Here is an 18,742-nt window from a genome sequence, read left to right on the forward strand (position 1 = left end):
ATTAACCTACAGGAGTCAGGCCAGCAGCCTGCAGTAATGGCAGGATCCCGGCCCCGCATTATGCAGCGCCTAGCTGGAGAGCTGCTCAGGAGGGTCTCTTAATTGACTGCCTAATGAAGCAACTGGCTTTTCTGGTGTGAACCTGTGGGGTAAAACACAGAGGCAAAAAATAAGGCCAAACACAAATCACAGCATAATGCTGTGAATGGGGATAAGGGTGTACTTCATTCTGAACAGCTACAAGACAAATAGATAAACAGAAACTAATGCAAGCTCCAAGCTGGGGAGAAAATCAAAGAGTAAACCCAGAGTTTGGAGTCAGGGACTGTCCTCTGGAGACAGGAGAGAGACATAACTATGTCACTGTGTTCGATAACACGTTTCCTCGTGTGGGGCTCTTATCAGATTTGGCATCTTTGTCTACAGTTTGGCTGATAGCAGCAAACAGTGATCAGCTTTTCGTAAGGAAGTTGCGGATAATAAACAGGAGTCATGCTGGCTTCAGCAGCACGGACCAGCCTGAGAGGAGACTTTGATGCCCAGCGATGGAGGGCTCAGGCCAGCTCTGCCAAGCTGACTCACAAAGCGAGCAGCAGGGAGCCTAAACCAGCCAGGGCAGACGGCTCCTTTGTCAGCCCCTAGACTGCTGACTGATACCCATCAGGGGACTCGGAGACTGGTATGCAGCTGTTTGTATGCAGATCTCTCCTCTCTCACACGGCGATAAGGAAAATTTAGACAAGGTGTGGAAATAAATGCTCAGTTGAAATGTGTTGTTTTTGTAGGTCACCTGTAAGGAAGAAAGAAGCTGCTGCAACGCTGCCTTTACTGATCTGGACAATAACAATCCAATGACCTTTAAAGCTGATGACACCCTTGCTGGCTACCCTGGCAGCTCAGACTGAATCTTCCCCGTGCCTGCGTCTGAAAACAAAAGGCAAGGTTTGCTCGGATGTAGTGGCCCCGCAGCGAGCACGGCCACACTCTCCTGGGAGCCCTGTTGGGGCCAGGGGCCAGGCAGGCAAGGAGGGCTGCGGTGCTCCCGATCACACGCTCACCCCTGCCCCTGTGCTGAAACCTGTCTTGCTGGGCTGCATTTCACGGGCTGTGGCTGGAAGAAAGAATGGTTATCTCTGGAGGGGATGGCTGCTGGCAACAGGGGAATGGTGGCTGGGGATGTGCCAGCATGACTTAACATGTGGGGGCAGCTCTGTGGGGATCTACATCAAGGGACACAAGCTCATCTCCAGCCTCCAACCAACACCATCTCCCACAGCAGCTCTTGCTTCCCCTCCCTCCCTCCCTGCCAGCAGCAACAAAATCTCCTTCTCCCATGAATTTGGCAGCTTCCTGGCTCCCACTCGGACAGGCAGCGTTCCTGCCAGCTGTCCCATCCCTTCCTGCTGGCCATGCTCTGCCTGACCTGGCCACCTCTGCCGGGTTGACCACTCCACCCTGCTCCGTGCCCTGAGGCAGGGCATGGACCTGGCCTGGGACAAGCACAACGCCGTGCAGTCTTTGGGCTCGGGGGGGGTGTGTGTACAGGGAGGGAGCGGCAACGGATGCTGAGGAGAGTCTTCCCGCCTGAACACAGGCACTCTGCCATCTTCTGTGCTGGCAACTGGCCTCAGCAAATCCCCACAGTCAGCTGAACCATTAAACTCCATCAGGACCAGTCCACATCTTAACTGCTAACAAACAGCAGTGGCCTCAGTTGGCCGCACCAGACTGGCTCAATGATTGGCTATGCAGCCCAGGCAGCTATCACCAACAGCACTTTCCTAATTCACGAGAACCTCCAGACACCCCTTGTCCTCACTGTTTCACAATAAATTTGGGGAATCCCATTCCTGTCCCTGTGCAGCAAAGCCTCCACATTCACACCCACCTGTGACCAGGCTGGGGGGGTGCCTGTGAACCTCTGTCCTCCACGTGAACCCTGGGCACTGGTGCCTGGGTAAGTCACCCTCTGGTGCTCTTTTGTGAATCTTTACCAGGCATGGGTATTTTTTTCATGCTGGATGCGATGACGTGAAAGCTGTGTGTGTTTTCTTCCAACACAAAACACAGGAATGTGGGCATAGAGTGGGCACCTGCATCTCCATGCGAAACATGCTCTTGTTCCCTCGGCATCAGGCACACCTCACTTACCCGCACACACACAGCACACACAGAGCGGGTTTTATGTTCTCAAGCCTCCTTCCCAGACACACAATCCTGACAAATATTTAGACAGAAACACTATTAAAAGGCCTTTGAGCAGCTTTTACTTTCCTCAATAACAGTTTGGTATTAAACAGAATTATGAATAGTTCCTCTCATATCCGCCTGGGAAGGCGCCGTCTCAGCCCCTTTACGGCACGGCTGACAGCAGTCCCCTGAACGCCAGACCTCCCCAGTTACAAACCCAGCTTCCAGGGAGAGAAAACACAGTGTCATTAATCAGTCCTGAATTGCAGCTCCACAGGAGGGGGAGCTCCATACGCTCCTAACAGAGGGACAATCCCCACTTAGCCCTAACAAGCTTTACACATGCCACGAAGAAAAGATATGTTTCTAAGTCCTTGAATTCGAGAGAGCATTTAACAAGGAAAAACATGGTAAAACCACCACATCCTGCCTCTGATGCCACACTACGATCCAAAAATGCACTATCATGTGCAACTAACATCTTCACCTTCTTGGAACTGTGATGAAATAGACTTGCTTAAATTAAAGGAAAAAAATAAAAGCCCTTCATCTGTGGAGAACATGCTAAAAATCATATTGAAAAGGTGGCCAACATCTCCTTGTGAAGATGACTGTGACAAACGGCCTGGGAGACAGGCACTGACTCGGACACTGACCTGTCTTGTAGATCTCATAGCGCAGGGAGAAGCCGGCACCTTGCCGCGCGTAGTCTGAGGTGAACTTGATATAGAGAGAGGAGCCAGAAGAGATGATGGTAGGAGGTGCTATGTTCCCACAGTGTTTGCCCAGCAGGTCTGCTGCTTCGCTGTCCCCGTCTCGGATCTCGATGAAGTCATACCTGTGGAGGCAGGTGAAAAGGCATTAAAACCATCTGTCAGGGAGATGCTTCAGGATGCTGGGGACAAAACAAAACACTTCTTTATCTGCGTATTTCACAGAACTATCTTCCAGACAGGTTCCTGGGACCCTGTCACTCACATATATGCGCACACTTACATTTTTTGTCAGCCCTTTTGTCTGGCTGACTACATTTAAGTCCCTTTCCCTGTTGCTCCTCACATCATCAATTTACTGTGCCCACATCCACTTCAGAAACAACTTGCAAAATTTAGGACACAATTTGCCTGTACTGTCACAAGTCTCTGGTATGGGAGAATCTCAGCTACAGCTCTCCTGGGCTGCTCTCCTTCCCTAATCTCTCTCTTTAAGTGCCATTGTGCCACTTAGCACAGCTCAGTTTATTCCACTCTCCAGGTGGGATTTGGCCAAACATGCACCAGACATTAAAAAATAGTCGATGTTCAATCAACGTGAGCGGGTAGCTATTTTGTGCACTCTCTGACACCACATTGCTCCTTAACAAGTGTGGCTAGCATATTTATTTAGCACTTGGACAGTAAGCCTCTTCTATTAAGTGCCAACAAAGTCGTCTGTGGGTGAGAGTTGCTGCGTGAAGAGCGGGGTAACCACATTGACCACTGCCTGACCCGGCGTACCTCCTGCAACCTCAGCCTGCCTTTGCCAACCTCCACCTGGCAATGCTCCTCCTGCCCGCCAGGCACGGCTCCGAGGGAGGAGTCGGCTGGTTTGGAAGAACTGCCTCCCGCTGCAGAGACAAAAGCTTGGTGCAAAGTCTGGCTGGAAGGGGAAACTCCCACAGATCCCTTTGTATTTTCATCTAGGTCGTGACTAACGGCAAGGTAGTATCAGGCTCTGCGTGTTGCGAAGAAACAAACAGCTTTTCTGCGAACATCTTGTTCTTCAGCTGTCTTCTAACAGCCGCGCTCTCCCGCCCCTCTTCTCCTGTCTCTGGCCAGCACGCTGCTATTTACAGAAACTGCCCATCTCTCCTCTACTGCTTATTCGCTTTGTATCAACCTGTTTGAACAAAAACGCTGCAGCTCTTCTCACGGGGCTGCGGAGGGAAGCAGCGTTTCCTCACTGCCAGAAATCCGCCTTTCTTCTTTGTCACAAGATCTCCCGTTCAGGAATCAAGCGTTGAAAGGAGAAGTAGCTTGCTGGATACAGAGTGATCCTCATGTGACTCATTCCTGATCTGCAAAGCACACATTGGCGGGCAACAACCTCAAAACAAACTTACAGGGACTCAATGTGCTCCTCCACAAAGAAAGATGGCCCGGACAGCTTCACTTTCACTCCTTTCTGGGACTGAATTGGGCTGAAAGCCAAAAGTAAAATGCCTGCAGATAAAATCCTGTCTACGCTGGACCAAGCACTGAGTTAGCTCTAATCACCCAGCCTTTAACTTCGTTACAAACGCAATTGGCTTGGCCGAGGTGAAATCCAAGCAGTCTTGAAATAAGGCACTCGCACAGGAAGAGCGTTTGGCTTAGCTGGCGGGTGGAAGCGCGGGGATGTAAATGATGGTCTGCTCCCCTGCTCTCTCTTAACCCCGGGCAGCTCCCCACCACCTCGTGACCCCTTACTACCCTAACACCATCCAGCGGCACCCTCTGTGACCCCAGTAATGTCCATCATCTGTGGTTTGATCCCGTCCTCTCCCCAGGGGGGAGAACATAGAGGGCAGTGTTAGTGCTTCTTCTAAGTAGATTTTTTTCCTCCTTGTTTGTCTATTTGTTTAAAGTAGTGCTGAACAAACAGCAGGGACATTTTGTTCTCTAAATAACTACTTGATCTCGCCGTGTGTGCAGCTTCCACAGCTGAAGCACACGTCTAGGCTGCAGAACTGCCGGCGACTAGTGAAATTGTGAATATGTGGCAAAAATACATTTGTCAAAAACATGAATGTTGGCAAAACACAGGTAATGTACTGGACTGGAAAAGCTGCCATTTGCATGGCACAGGCACAGGTTAGCTGCATCCCAGGGAAACACATCTGTTTGTGTCCTCGTGGGGTTATAACTCGCCAACACTGGACACGGCCTCAGCTCCTTGCCTGCAACGATCACAGCTTCTGCTGGAGCCAACACCAAACACCCTACGGCTCCTCACAGGGCTTCTCAAACCACCCAGTGCTGCAGGAGCCCTGGCAATTTCAGAAGCAAATTCTGGACCAAGAAATATTTGCTTATTGAATGGGTGAATAACTTCCAATAATACATACAATTTGGGAATATTGCAATCTGCTCTTGGGCAATCCGCAAATGGAAAATTAAAAGAATGAATCTAGTATGTAAACCATCAGGAAATATTTGCCTCTCTCTGAATTAAACCCTGTTTGGCTTCATCCAAGCATCTAACTGAGCCTTCTCCTAGTGGAGCTAATCCTTAATAAATCAAATGTTACAAACAACTAAAAAAGCCCCTAGGAGAAGGTCAGGGAATCATTTTTGCCAAATATAAAATGAATATAAACACATAAGAGTTTTTGTTCCTAGCTAAAGAAACTTGGCCCGAGCCCTCTGTTCCTCATAAGGCAAAACTCTCTTTCTTCAGGTCACATAAACAGAGCGTGAGCTGGGAGAGTATTACAGTCAGGAGATAACTCCTGGCCAGAGGAGGGGGAGCACCTCCTTTCTCTCCAACATAGCAATTAAGCTTTAGGCTTTACAAATGAAACACCAAAGACAGCCAGTCCAAAACACGAGACTTGCAAACTTCAGCGAGAATACCAGCTAATCCCCAGCACCGACTCTTCTGGCACCACGTGCTTCAGTCGTGCCTTGGCCCACAATCACACAAGCTGATAAACCCCATTCTCCTCACGTTGGGTCACTGGCCATGTTAAAATCTAGTTTGGCTAGACCTTTGCTTCTGTTAAGCATAAGCATTGTTTCTAGGCTTCGTTCTTCCCGTGTGAAAAACAAGAAGAAAAATTGGAAGGAAGAAAACCCCACCCTGGGGATGCTTTTTGCTCTAACCATTTAATTCCCAGATAATTACAGACTAGTGCGCGGCTGGGTGGGACACATTTACGCAGTGATGGCATCCACACTGCCTTGACCAGCACCCAGCAATTTGCATTTCACTCATATAACCAGATCCTTTGCTTCAGTCAATGTGCACCAACATCCTCGTGAGCTGACCCCTCCGTCCCCTCTGCTGGGCAGGCTGCCATTTCCAAGGTCACATTTCATGGCCACTTCTCCCCATCTAGGCACTGCTCCCACGAGCTGACCGTAAATATGTGAGGGTAGGGTGCAGCATCCATAACCCACAGCTGTGGTCAGTGGATTAACCAAGTCTTCTCGCAGAGAAGGTGACCACAGCTGGCTGCTCCCCCGGCAGCGGGATATTTTCAGCTGCTGCTTGAGTGGGAAGGGCAGCCAGTTGGTTTGAAACCACCTCCAACACAGTACTTTTCACTGGGGAGTTTTAAGGCAGGGAGGCAAAGCTGGAGTGCTTTTAACTTCCCAGACAATGGGGGGTTGAGAAAGGAGGAAAATGCATTGCTTAGACGCTCTTTTTGTAGCTGTTTAACGGAATTAAACGGAAAACATACAATGCTTACAAATACTGCTGCGCTTTTATTAAAGGTTTTTAGTAGAAAGTGCTTTGCTGATGTTAAGAGAGCTTTTATAAACTAATTATAAAGCACTTCTAATGCGTGTATTACTCATGCTTGCTTGCTTTTTCCTCCAGTCAACCCTCTCTGCTTCCCAGTCTCTTCTTTCTATTTTCCCTAAGTCACTTTGCTGCAGAAAGGCTGCGAGGCACAATAAAGGCCAACAAGCCCCAGTTGCGATGATTAGGAGACCTCCACCTTTTCAGTCCTTTCCTGCTGTGAAATGGCTGATGTGCTCCCTGGCTGTTCAGCCGTGCTCCACGGCTCCCCGAGGCCAGCACAGAGCTCCCAGGTGCCCACCCAGGTACCGCTGAGCTCAGAAGCACTGCGACCCACCTGGGGAGCAGCACCAGAGCCTGCGCCGCTCCTCTGGGTGCTCCTTTCCTGAGGAACGCCGTTCAGCACAAAGCGCTGTTTTGGGACCCAGACTGCTCCGCGCATAATCAACAAAGCGACTGCCCCTGAGCCCCACATCCTAAGAGATGCCAAGTCCTTCCTCACTGAAACACGCTTCAAGGACATTACGGGGACATTAGCTTAGGATGGAGAGAAATAGGGATGATAAATCATTTATATGTTTACAGGCATAGCACCGGTCCTCCCAACACACAAATGTGTGCAAGCTTTGCTTCAAAGCCCAAGGAGGGCTGGCTTCCCAGACCAAGCTCTGGCCTGGCTGGCAGTTTTCTCAGAGCTATCATTTGGAGGAGGTGAGTGCTCGCACACAGCTAGGCCCAGTTCCCAGTGCTTGCCAGGGTGGGAGAGAGTTGCAAGGCTCTAACCTGAACTTCCCCAATGTTTAATTTGGAGCTGTTATTTATAGGCATTTCCATGGGGCTCACGACTGCACCTGGCAAACATTAATGAAGGGGTCCTCACGAGACCCTGAGAGGTGGGGAGGCAGCAAGGAGCAGTGGCTAGCCCAAGGTCACAGAGGAGGCTCACAGCACAGCCAAGAATAGAAGCCAGCCTTGATTAGACAGATTATATTATATTAGAGGAGTCTGGCCTAGATAGACGGAGAGACAAATAGGTACTGACTGCATGCCAACAGCCCCAAATTTGGGAATGCCCAGTGTTGACTTGAGCCTTCGAGACCTCTGGTCTGCTTGAACCATATGTCGCAGTATCTCGAATGCATCTGCTAAGGATATGAAGAGAAACTGCAACGCCAGTGAAGTTGAGCAGACATTAATATTCCGTGGATAGCTAGGGGAAGGCAGGAACCTGCTTAGCCACAATGTCAGCTGGCAAATGCAATCGTTCCCTTTGAAAGGCTGGTTTGTTTCTCAGAAATTTTATAAAAAGAGTAAGGTTTTTTAAACATGCTCTAAGAAAAGGCTTCTTCTTAGCAATGAGATAGCAGCTGCGGTATATATGGTTAAGAAATGGTGAACCAGCAGCACAGGGCTTGTTTTGCAATCAAGAGCCGGCTAGAATTAATGTCCATTACATGCTAGCTGCCTTAGTCAATTTTTCTGTGTCACCACCCATCTTCATGCTCTTTCTTATGCCACCTTCAAACCAAATCCTCATTTCATGGGTGGTTACGTTGTGAAAGACGAGAAAACTTTTCTGTGATGTTTATACAATCTCGAGCAACTGCAGGACATACCCTTCAAAGGTTAAATTGCTGCAGAAACTACTGGGGACTTTTAAATAGCATTTTTTTTTCATAGCCACGATAGCAGATGCAAACACCTCTGCTGTCTGATGAAACAAGAGCAATGAAGTTTGATCCTAGCTGCCAGCCCTTAATCAGAGTAATTAATTATAAATACAGCAGATGAATTGGATTCTCCTTTGACTTGAACTGGTTTTACACCTGTGTAACTCATCATTTTAAGGGTAATCACTCCTAATTTATCCTGGGGCGAGAAGAGAAATCAGTCCTCATGGAGCCTGATATGGATTTGCATAGACCTAAAAAGCTTGCATCATATCCAGCTTTAGCCAACTAAATAAGTGTCCCGTGCTCTCAGTGGAAACACTCGTTGCACCCATCCTGGGACAGGGTTAATCGTTCCCCTGCTCTGACCTTTGGGTGGCTGAAGGCACGAGATTCATCTGGGCTCAGCCTGCAGCTTGTGGGCTTGCTTGTACCCATGCCGAGGCAGAAGATGCGCCCAGAGCTTGCAGAGGTTGCCCTGCTTTTGCCCTGATAAGTAACTACCCCTGGCAACAACAGACACAAATAGGCTATCATTGCTCTGCATCTGAAGGGATTTCACCGGATTTTAGAGACTAAAACTTAAAATCTGGTGGCAGCAGAGGCAGGCCTGGGGGGTGCATAATTGCTTAGGGTTTCTCGGAAGTTTGTTTTGAATTTGTTGCATCCAATTATGTCTTGTGTAACCGCAGTATTGTGGGGTTTTGTAATCATTCCACTGTGCTTTGGATTCTTTTATCTCCTCAAAAATCTAACCAGAATTTCTGAGAAATGAGAAAAATCCAGTCATCCAATCAAAAAAAAAAAAAAGAGAGAGAGACAGAGACAGAGAAAATAACCCTAACAGATTGGAAAACTTCTTCAAAAATGTCTTGAAGACAAAAAATGGAAACTACAAATAGCCTCTATTTTTATTCCTTGGACTGTTTTCACCCCCGTACAAGCACCACTGATAGGAAGAGTCTCAGCAGTAACTGTTAAGTTATGCAGGGGAAAAAAAAAATAAAATAAAATAAAAGGTAGCCAAAATACAGCTTGCAAAGGAAAGAATAAAACATATCTGTAAACTGCTCCTGTGGCGAGTTCTGATTCAGGAGGGAGTTTCAGCTCCTACCATGCTGCATGCTGCTGCCCCCCCCGAGGTGGGGGAGCAAAGGCTCCCCACGCTTTGCCGCTCATCCTCAGGCTGCCTTCTTCAAGCTGTGTTGCCAGATCGCTGCGGAAAGGCGCGTTGGAGTAGAGAAGTGCTCTCATCTGGGGCATGTCTGGAAAACCGTTCATTATATAAGAAAACAAGATGTGCTAATGTGCACTTTAGGGGTTTTCTGCAGGCTGTTGTTCAGGAGTTACACATGGCTGTTTAATTTTATTTCTGTCTCCAAAACCATCTCTATAAATTCCTCACCCTTCTATATTTAGCTACAGGGGTCGTTCGTTGCAAGATGTCTTTGGTAGTCTTTCTTTGGGGGGGGGGGGGGGGGGGGGGAATCATGGTGAGACCAGGAATAAAATATATATAAAGTGTGTTAAGAATAGCCCCCCTTCCCAAGGCATTCTGCCTTCTGTTGCTGCTGCAAGGGAACTGAAGCAACTCACAGCCCTTTCATACCCCCAAAATGCAGGACACTTGAGAAACTACATTTGCACTTTCCTCCTTCTGCTACAATCCATCTGTGGAAAAAATTAGACTTTGCTTTCTGTGTCATCTTACTGTCACCACTCGCAGGCAACTTGATCACTAACAGAAAGAAAAAAAAATGTAATAATAAAAGATAACAACCGCAAGAGGAAAATTTACTGCCAAACAGCAGCAGACCAGGCAGAAGGGAGAGGGCAAACATTCGCTTTGCAGTGCGAGAAGCAGGTGAGCAGGCTCCCGCCTCCAGCTCCTGATGCCAGCAAGCAGTGCCTGACAGCCCAGGCACTACATGGGGACCAGCTCTGGGCTGTGCTGGCCACAGGGGATGAAGGTTGGGGCTGGCTAGTGGCTGCTGAGGAAGAGGAGGGGATGCCCACATGCTCTGCTGTGCCACTCCCCACCCCGAGGACAACACCCTCCACAGAGATGTAGCGGGCGATATCCCATTGCGCCTCGCTGGCACAGTGTCAGTCGTGGCCTTAGACACAACACGCCGTGAAGAACGAAAGAGCTGGTAATAGCCAGGATCAGATGGGAGCTTTGCAGCTCGGCTTTCCACGTATCACTCATTTGCACTGGCTTTTCTCAGCACGGAACTGAAACAAACACATCATTAAGCTGTGATCGTATAAACGAGGTTGCAGAGACAGAGCCCTGACCAGCCCCTTCCCGCTGCTGGCCACCTCCATCCCTCCTTAATGACGAGGGGTCTCCCCGCGAACGGCCCACCACGGAGCGGCTTTCTGACCCCACGGCATCTCAGACACGGCCAGCTCGCAGCCCAGCCTCAGGGCTGGGAAGCTGGGAAGCAGAGCCTGCCGCCTGCAGCTGCTGCTGTTCGGGCACTTCCACTCAAACCTCACGGAGCCGGCTCGGAGCGAGAGCAGTCTGGGGCAAACAGCGCACCAATCCTGCCCGATCCCGCCTCGCATGCTGGGTGGGTAGCGTGGCGTCTCCTACCCCCTTCAGCCCCAAAATACTTGCAGCTGAACTGAGCCTCGCCGAGGGTCTGAGCGCACTTAATGCCTGGATGAGGGTGCAAGCTGACGGGAGTGTCCCCGTTTCTCCCACAAACACGGGCCTGGTGCTGCTTTGTTCGGGGAGATTTCCTTTGAAGCTACCCTTTGTATCATCCCCTCGCTCAGCCTCGGCGGTGCGCCTGCTTTGTCCTGCCAGCTCAGCCATGGAGTGTTTACAAGCTGCCCTCACCCTTCCAGGCTACGGTTCAGCTCCATTGACACTGAAGGCAACAGACTCCTCTCTCGGCGTGTGATGAATCAATTACTTCCTCTGACACTCTATTACTATAGCCCTTACATCTCCAGATTGCAGATGAAAAGACAGGCTGAGAAGGGGGACAGGGAAGGGGAGAGGTCTCCTGAGGTCTCCATCAATTGAGTTGTTGGACATCTGAAGAAATCCCCATCTGCCATATTTAAAGACACAGAGATATGTTTTGCTCCTGAGCGGCAGAAAAATCAGAGGGTTTTCACAAAAGAAAACCTAAGAAATCAAATGGGTCAAAAAACTTCAACAAGGTGCAGTGAACAGAGATCAATGGTGAGTCAGTCCCCTCTGCTGATGGAGATCCCAGACCTTGTTCCTGCTCACGGTTATCAGCCAAACATCAGCATTACCAAAGGCACAACGTGTGAGAGCCAGGCGTTACACCTTCCCTTTTCTCTGCAAAATAACAACATAAATAATGCCTCACACTAACGCTCGCAGAAGAGGAAGGAAGCTGAACACATGCATAAAATCTCCTGCTGGCAGCAGGCGACGGGGGGGGTCCTCCTTCCCACTGGACATCCGTCAACAACCCCCGGCTCTGCAGGCTCTCTGGGGGTTTCTGACACATTGCTTCCCGTGCAAGCACTGTGCAGGCGGCACGGCCTCGGCAGCCACGGGCTGAGCGTGGGGCTCTCCCACACCAACGGTGAGTGCTGGCTCTCAGCAAAGGGGTCCCTTCCTCAAGAAGCATGGTCGCTCCCTTCCTCACACCGACCTCGGTGTCTTCTGTGCCTCTGAAGGGAGTGAGACCCTGCCGCTTTCTGTGCCATTTGTATCAGGGCTAAGCAAGTCTTTGGCATATAGGATTTCTGCTGTCTGACCCCACTGCTTCAGGCTCTGCCTCTATAGCAGTTTGTTAGACATGAGTATCTCCACGTCTGTCCTGGAGCTACCTTGAAACCACCACTATCCTGCTGGACTGGGATTGCTCAGCAATGCTGTACGTAGGTCCCACGAACCCCTTGGGATTCAACGCAAAAACAAACACACAAACAGGTTATCCACTCTTTCTAATGATCTACGTGCTAAGCCAGCATAAGGAGGCCTTGCCGTAGTGTCTGAGCTGATATATCAAAGACAGTTGCTTAAAACATCCTAGCTGTGATTAGTGGACCATGACTGCTATTAACTTATAAGGAATTCCAGGATCACCAGGCTGTGCTTTGCAACGTATTATTACATTGCCATTCAATGTAATGTGCAGCCGCTTGATTTAAAGAAAACGGAGAACTTGTCTCCTACTAAATCTAACCTCTCCCAGGTCTTTCAAACAAGCTCTGTGCTGAGCTCCAGCCAAAAGCAGCCAGCAATTTCTTCTGTTTTCAGTCTGCTCTTTGCAGTCTGTTCTTTTTTTATTTTGCATTCATATTTAATTGCAGAATTCACACCCAGCCAGGAAGGCTGGGAAGGAACCAATTGTCGTTCGTGGCGCTCTGACCTGGTCCTGAGTGATGCTGCAACGCGGCAGCCTTTGGCAGGGAATGTGTAAGGCACTGTTGCTATCTAGACTGGTTTTTGTGCCTGCAGATGCCCAGGTGTGCATCTCTTCTTTATAGAGTGAGGAATTTAAAATGATTTGTGAAAGCAGGAACAGTGAATCAATAGCAGGGAAGGGGAAGGACCCAAATCTCACAACTCCCAGCCCTGATACTGCTGGTGAGTCTGTCACTCCTCTGCTACAGCCTAACAATAGGCATGATATCCATGAAAAAGGCTGTGTGCAGCTAAGGCAAACAGTTGCTCATTAAAAGCCTAATTCAGTTCCTATGGAAATCAAGGTAAAACCTCCTGCTGCCTTTACCAGGCTTTGCATCTGGTTCTTATCCAAAAAGGATGTTTTTAAAAATATCATTCTGGCCTCTCCTTACATTCTCTAAACCTTCTAACTCCTGCATCCAGACAGCAAACCCATGACACAGAAGTGCCCTGCTAACCCCACTGTACAAAGCCAAAAAAGTGATGAAGGCTCAGATCCCTACTGGCATTTAGGCTCCTGAGGCCAGCTGTTTGGGATGAGCCTCTACAAACCCAGAGGATGCTGCAAAGAGAGCCGAGGGCACGGGGTGCATCATGGTGCTGAGGTTACCATCGGGCCATCTGCACGGGGATTGTTCCAGCCCATCCTACGGCATCTGTGCTGTGCAGTAAAGACGCAGGGGGCTCAGAGCTGGAACGCGGCTGGCCCTGAAGGCTCACAGAAGGCACACGTACCGCTGCTTTTAGCTGCATCCTGAACTCCGTCCCTGAGGCACCACCACAGACGGCCCCATGCTTGCCCCTTCCCCATGGGTCCTGCTCCTTCCCTCGCTGCCCAGAGGTGTCACCCGCAGAAGCAGCAGGTGAAAGGCTGCCTCTTGCCTAGCAGGAAGGAGAGGAGAGGTGTCTGACACTATTGTTCCCAGTGTCACCAGCTGGCCCTCGATGTGTAATCACACCAACAGGATACGAGGTGCAGAACGAGACCTGACGCCCCTGCGCACCGGATGCTGGTGAGCGGTGTGACGTTGGGGACCCCAGGAGCGTGCCCTCGCCCCTCGCCCATCTCACAGCCTGGGCACAGCCTGACCTCCCTGGGAGAGGCTCCGGGCATGGGCAGGCACGGCCATGGAGCGAGCTGAGCCCTCCCAGCTCCGCAGATGGGCAGCAGAGTCCAGAGATGTGAATCGCCCTGAGCTGGTCAAACGTCACTGAGGCTAGCCCACTCTTGATGTCTTGTTTTGGAAAATGACTGGGGCTTGACAGGAATTATGAACCATACAGCGGATACTGGATGGAGTTAAAAAACAGCAGAAGCTCATTTGAAGACAAGTTGAGCTGCAGTGTCATGTTACCCAGACTGAATTATTTCCTGTACGTTAGAAATGTTGCTTCTGGCTACCCATGCCACAAATGTATGAGCAAGCAAATGCTTTCCTTAACATCTCATCTTTGACTTCTTCCCTCCACAAAGTTACAGCTTTGCAGGAGACCCAGTCGCTTCCCACTGCAGCCTGGTAAAGAATCCCCCTGAACTCTGGTGTCTGTAGTGAGCCAAATTTCTCTTTCCTAAGCATTTCCCCACTCTGGACATGAACTGCATTGTTTCTAAAATGTTTACTAATGAGCTAATTATGCAAACTTTTCAAAGCATTTACTAATTAGCTGTCCATAATTGCTGCCTTGTCTACCCTTAACCTTGGCCGATGGAAGGAAGGCCTCTTGCATATTATGCTCGTTTGAAGGAGGCGGCCAGGAGAGCGGGGCTGGATGCTGCAGCCACCAGCTGCATTCCTCTTGGTGGCACTGGGGCTGGGGCAGCTCCCCCGCCTTGCGAGCACAGGACTGGGGCCAGCATCTGCGCTGCTCTCCAGGAAGAACACAGAGCTGCGTCGCATCCCAGTGCCCCGTTCCTGGAAGCACAGGCGATGGCATGCTGCCACAGGGGGCCTCCGCTGGCTGGCTGTGCCCGTGTGTCTGACCTTTTGCAAGGCACCAGTGCATTACTGCCAGTGTCTCATGGGGGAGAACTCCACAAGATGGGCACTGGGTGCATGGCACCTTCCGACATTGCCCCCTGGTCCCCTTTGCCCCATGAGCTGGGAGCAGGGCTATCTCCTGCTGTGTCTGCCCAGTCTCCGGTACACACCAGGATGCTCATCGTGGTTCTCCTCTCTTAGCATCACCATATTGCACACTTTTATGAGGCCAAAATGACAACCACACAAATTTCCTCCTAATGGTGGCCGCAGTTCCTTTTTCTGGAAACCCCCAGGGCCTGACACGGGGACCCAAAGACAGGAAGCAGAATCGGACTTTGCAGCTCGGAGCTGCCTCCAATTTGCTGCCTCCTGCCTGTTTTTGGAGCCCAAGCTCCGTCTCCAGAGACCTTCGCCAGCATTTGGCAAGTGCCACCAGAGGGGGCTGCGAACCGCGGCTGCAGTCCCCCAGATCCTGCCCAGGCAGGGAACAGCGGCCCCAGTTAGCATCCTTCGCTGGGAAGTATCTGCCAGAAAGGGCGACAGAAAAACCTGATGGCGTGGCCAGCCTGGAGGTCGGGCTTGCTTTAAATAATAATACCCCACTGGTGCAGATGTTATGACTCAGACGAAAGGTCTGCTGCTCGCAGAGGCAGTGTAAGCCTGCGCGCTGCGGTCTGGAGAGCGTGCCTCTGCCACATGCAGGCAGAAACGTCCCGGCACCCAGGGCGGCTCTGCCCAGCCCAGTCCCCCGGCAGAGCCAGCGAGTGCAGCTGGGGACAGCAGAGCCAGCAGCCAGTCTCTGGAGGGAGCTTTTAACGGTGCAGAGAGAAATCTAGTAGTGGGAAGGACGCAGGAATGGAAAAGGTGGTTATAAACGTGGTGATTCACGCTGAGCTGAGGTTTCTGACTTGGATTTTCCAAGCAGGCAGCACAGACAGAACAGAAGTGGCAGCTGGAAAGGACTGGGCAGCTGGGGAGCCGGGGCACAGCCCCGCTATTGCACACTGGGAAAAATGGTTCAGGTCGCTCCTGGGATCAGAAATAAACCCTGGCATGCACAAGGCTACCCAGCCACCACGACGCCATGCCTTGAGGCAGAGTCCAAACCTTTCACAGCAGCAGTAGCATGCTCTTTCCCCCTGGATGCCACCTCCCTGTTCAGGGAGCAGATACCGAGAGTGCAGGTCCCACTGCCCGAGTCACAGCTGTGCTTGCAGAGCAGAGAGGAAGAAGGGTGAGTGGACAGGCTGTTACAATTACTTCTGAATAGTTTGGCAGTGTCTCATCGGAGTATCAAGCTTCCTTTTTGACTGTGCCGTCACGCTGCGTCCCTGGGGCTGCAGGACAGGGCGAGCAGCGGCTGGGGTCCCAGGCCCCTCTCACACCCCCCTGCAAGGGGAGCCCCGCCACGACTGGAGCACAAGGGCTGCAATTGCAGGAGGCAGCCAATTTTCTTTATTGGAAGTGTTTTCCAAAGTAAGGCGCTTCCTCAGAGCACAGATGAAGCACAGAGATAGAGAAACATCTTCTGGGGCTTCAATTATACCCAATTACTCCTTTGATGATGGCTGGGGGGGGGGTGCAGTTACTTAATGCAGCTGGACACGGCCGAAAAATAAAGGCCCAGATGTACCTCTGGAGAAACAATAGCTATAATCAGCACCCAGCGAGCCGCCTGTCGCTGCCACCCCTCGGCACCCACCCGGGCCCAGCCTGCTCGGTGCAGGCAGCTCTGGCTCCGAGGCCCGGGCAGCGCCAGATGCAGAGCCGCGGCGCTTTCCGGCCAGCTGCCCGGCGAGGGGAAGTCGCTGACCTTTCCCTGCAGGTCCCCAGGGTGCCAGGCGCTGTGCAGAGCACAGGAGGAAACGCCTCCTGTCCCAAAGGGAAGCCTGAGGCTGATAGGAGGATGGCCAGAGGGGACGCGTTAAAACTGAGGAGATTTTCGCAGATATTTTTGTAGGCCTTAGGATGGGGTTTTGGAATGTAAATGTTATGCTCGATGAGGAAGAAACTTTAGCCTAATAAGGGAAAAATAAATGTCGAAGGAAGAAGCAACAAAGGAAGTGGTTATGGTGTTTACCTCTGGCAGCTGGAGCACGAAGCACAGACTGGCCCTGCTCCTGCTCAGAGCTGCCAGGTAGCAACACCAGGCCAGGGGGAACCTTGTCTGCCCAGAGACCGAGTGCCAGCCAGGTTCATCAGCCTGTCATTCTTGTGTGAGCATGCGTTATATTAATGGTCAGATGGCAGAAGAAAGGCTCTGACTTGAGATGATGTTTCCTTTGTGCTGAACTCCCACTCCTGCTGAGGTTCCCACTTGCAGCTGCAGCGAGACCTTTGCTTCCTCATAACAAACCCTCTGACACTCGGATGGTATTTATTACTAGACGGTCACCTGTTAATACTGCTTCATGTCCGAGCAATTACACTGTGTTAAGATTTGTCTCTCTCTGGTAGGTCACATAAAAACAGAAAGTCTTCTTCCCATCTGTTTCTTTTAGGCAGTGTTCATCTTGCATTGTTTTCACTGATTTAGCTATGGTTCCCACCAAGTTCTTTCAAACCAAACCCGGTGCTTGCTCTGGGGGGCAGGTACCCGCTCACTGCTGGGCTCCCAGCTCGTATCGGGGGTCAACAAAAGCCCAGGTGCGCTGTGGATGAGCCCTGTTTCACCTGCACACACACGGCAGCTGAGGGAACAGAGACGCAAGCAAACTTCACTTTCAAGAGAGGCTTGATGTTAATTCCTAGCTTCTAGAGAGCAATGCTACTGCTCAGCTGAATCAGGCCCCTGAGAAACTTTCCTCACCATTCACGTCCCATGGAGAGCTCTGGGGACCAAAAGCCTCCAACACAAACCCCTCCTGCAAGGCTGCCCTGTGCGCACCCACATAGAAAAGGAAAGTGCCAGACTGCATAGTATCGACAGATGATCTGCCACGACAAAGCAGGAAGCAGCAAAGGGACAACAGCTCCAGCAGTCGGGGCAGCCCCCCCAGCATGCAGCACCTGCAGCTCAGGACCAGGCTCTGCTCTCTCACAAGCAGCAAAACGTGGCAAAAGTTGTCCAAAGTATTCAGAGCTGTAAGCGACAACTTCACAGACGTAGAGGAAAAGCCAGGTGCCCATGGAGGTTTCTGGCACTCTGGCTGACCTGGCTTTGCTTGCCCGAGACCTCAGAGAAGCAGAGACCCTCCTGCCCAGCTCAGCCCCGCTCTACACAAATTGTCCTGCCCGATATGTACTGCATACTCTGCGGACTGAGAATGTAGGCCTATAAAGCTTTTATTACTATGAATTTGGGACGACTGCATTAGCTATGAGAAGGCTATACAGCTCAGCCTGTACGAGCAATAATAAAATCTGATAGCAGCCATTATTCTCACGAGCACTGCCAAGGCCTTGTTGTGTTCATTTATGCCCACATTAAGCCTTTCTCTGCCTTCTCCCCTCTCTAAATGCAGGCCTGATCCTGCAAAGTGCTAAACTCCTTGTGCACAGAGTGACTTCATGGAGAGTTCATGGTGCTCAGAGCCTTATTAGCCCAGGCTTTATCTGTAGGGGGTGATCAGATCCCCAATGACATCAATCAGCACACCTTCGTTACAGTTAGAGGAGTTATGCTGATTTATGGTAGCTAAGGATCCAGCTCTATGCTTTATAACCTTCAGTACATCATCAAACCCATGCTGAATTCTTTGTTCTCCACAGGACTGATCCTACAGCCCCATAAATGCTTCCCCAGTCCCTCTGTCCTTTTTGCAACCAGAGTCCCCCTCTCCATATATAACCTCCTTTTAATCAACAGGAGCAGCGTGTCTGGCAAGACCGCTGTGTCAGGCCTGCTTTAGGAGACCCCGAGCTCCTTCCCAGCTCAGATATCCCTGCAGCTGGCTGCAGATTCCAGATGAAACACACAGGTTTATACGCCTGCCGAGACCGTGTTATTAACTCAGCCTTTTATGGTGCCCTTTGATGCTGTTAATTATTCTTTACTAGCTGCTAATTAT

General features: G+C 50.7%; 1 protein-coding gene across 7 annotated transcripts in view; it reads right to left on the reverse strand.

Annotated features, from left to right (window-relative positions):
* Nucleotides 1-18,742, reverse strand: part of NRP2 (neuropilin 2) — an 86,837-nt gene that overhangs the window by 55,514 nt on the left and 12,581 nt on the right. For all 7 annotated transcript variants that reach the window (XR_013953787.1, XM_080600367.1, XM_080600365.1 and 4 more), the window contains exon 3: nt 2,847-3,028. Coding sequence is in view for 6 of the 7 variants with exons in the window: in XM_080600367.1 (XP_080456493.1) it covers nt 2,847-3,028 (182 nt within the window). In the remaining variant the exon portion in view is untranslated. The remainder of the gene's footprint in view (nt 1-2,846; nt 3,029-18,742) is intronic.

The sequence above is a fragment of the Anser brachyrhynchus genome, assembly GCF_964034855.1.
Source record: "Anser brachyrhynchus genome assembly, chromosome: 7".
In the NCBI taxonomy this organism is placed as follows: domain Eukaryota; kingdom Metazoa; phylum Chordata; class Aves; order Anseriformes; family Anatidae; genus Anser; species Anser brachyrhynchus.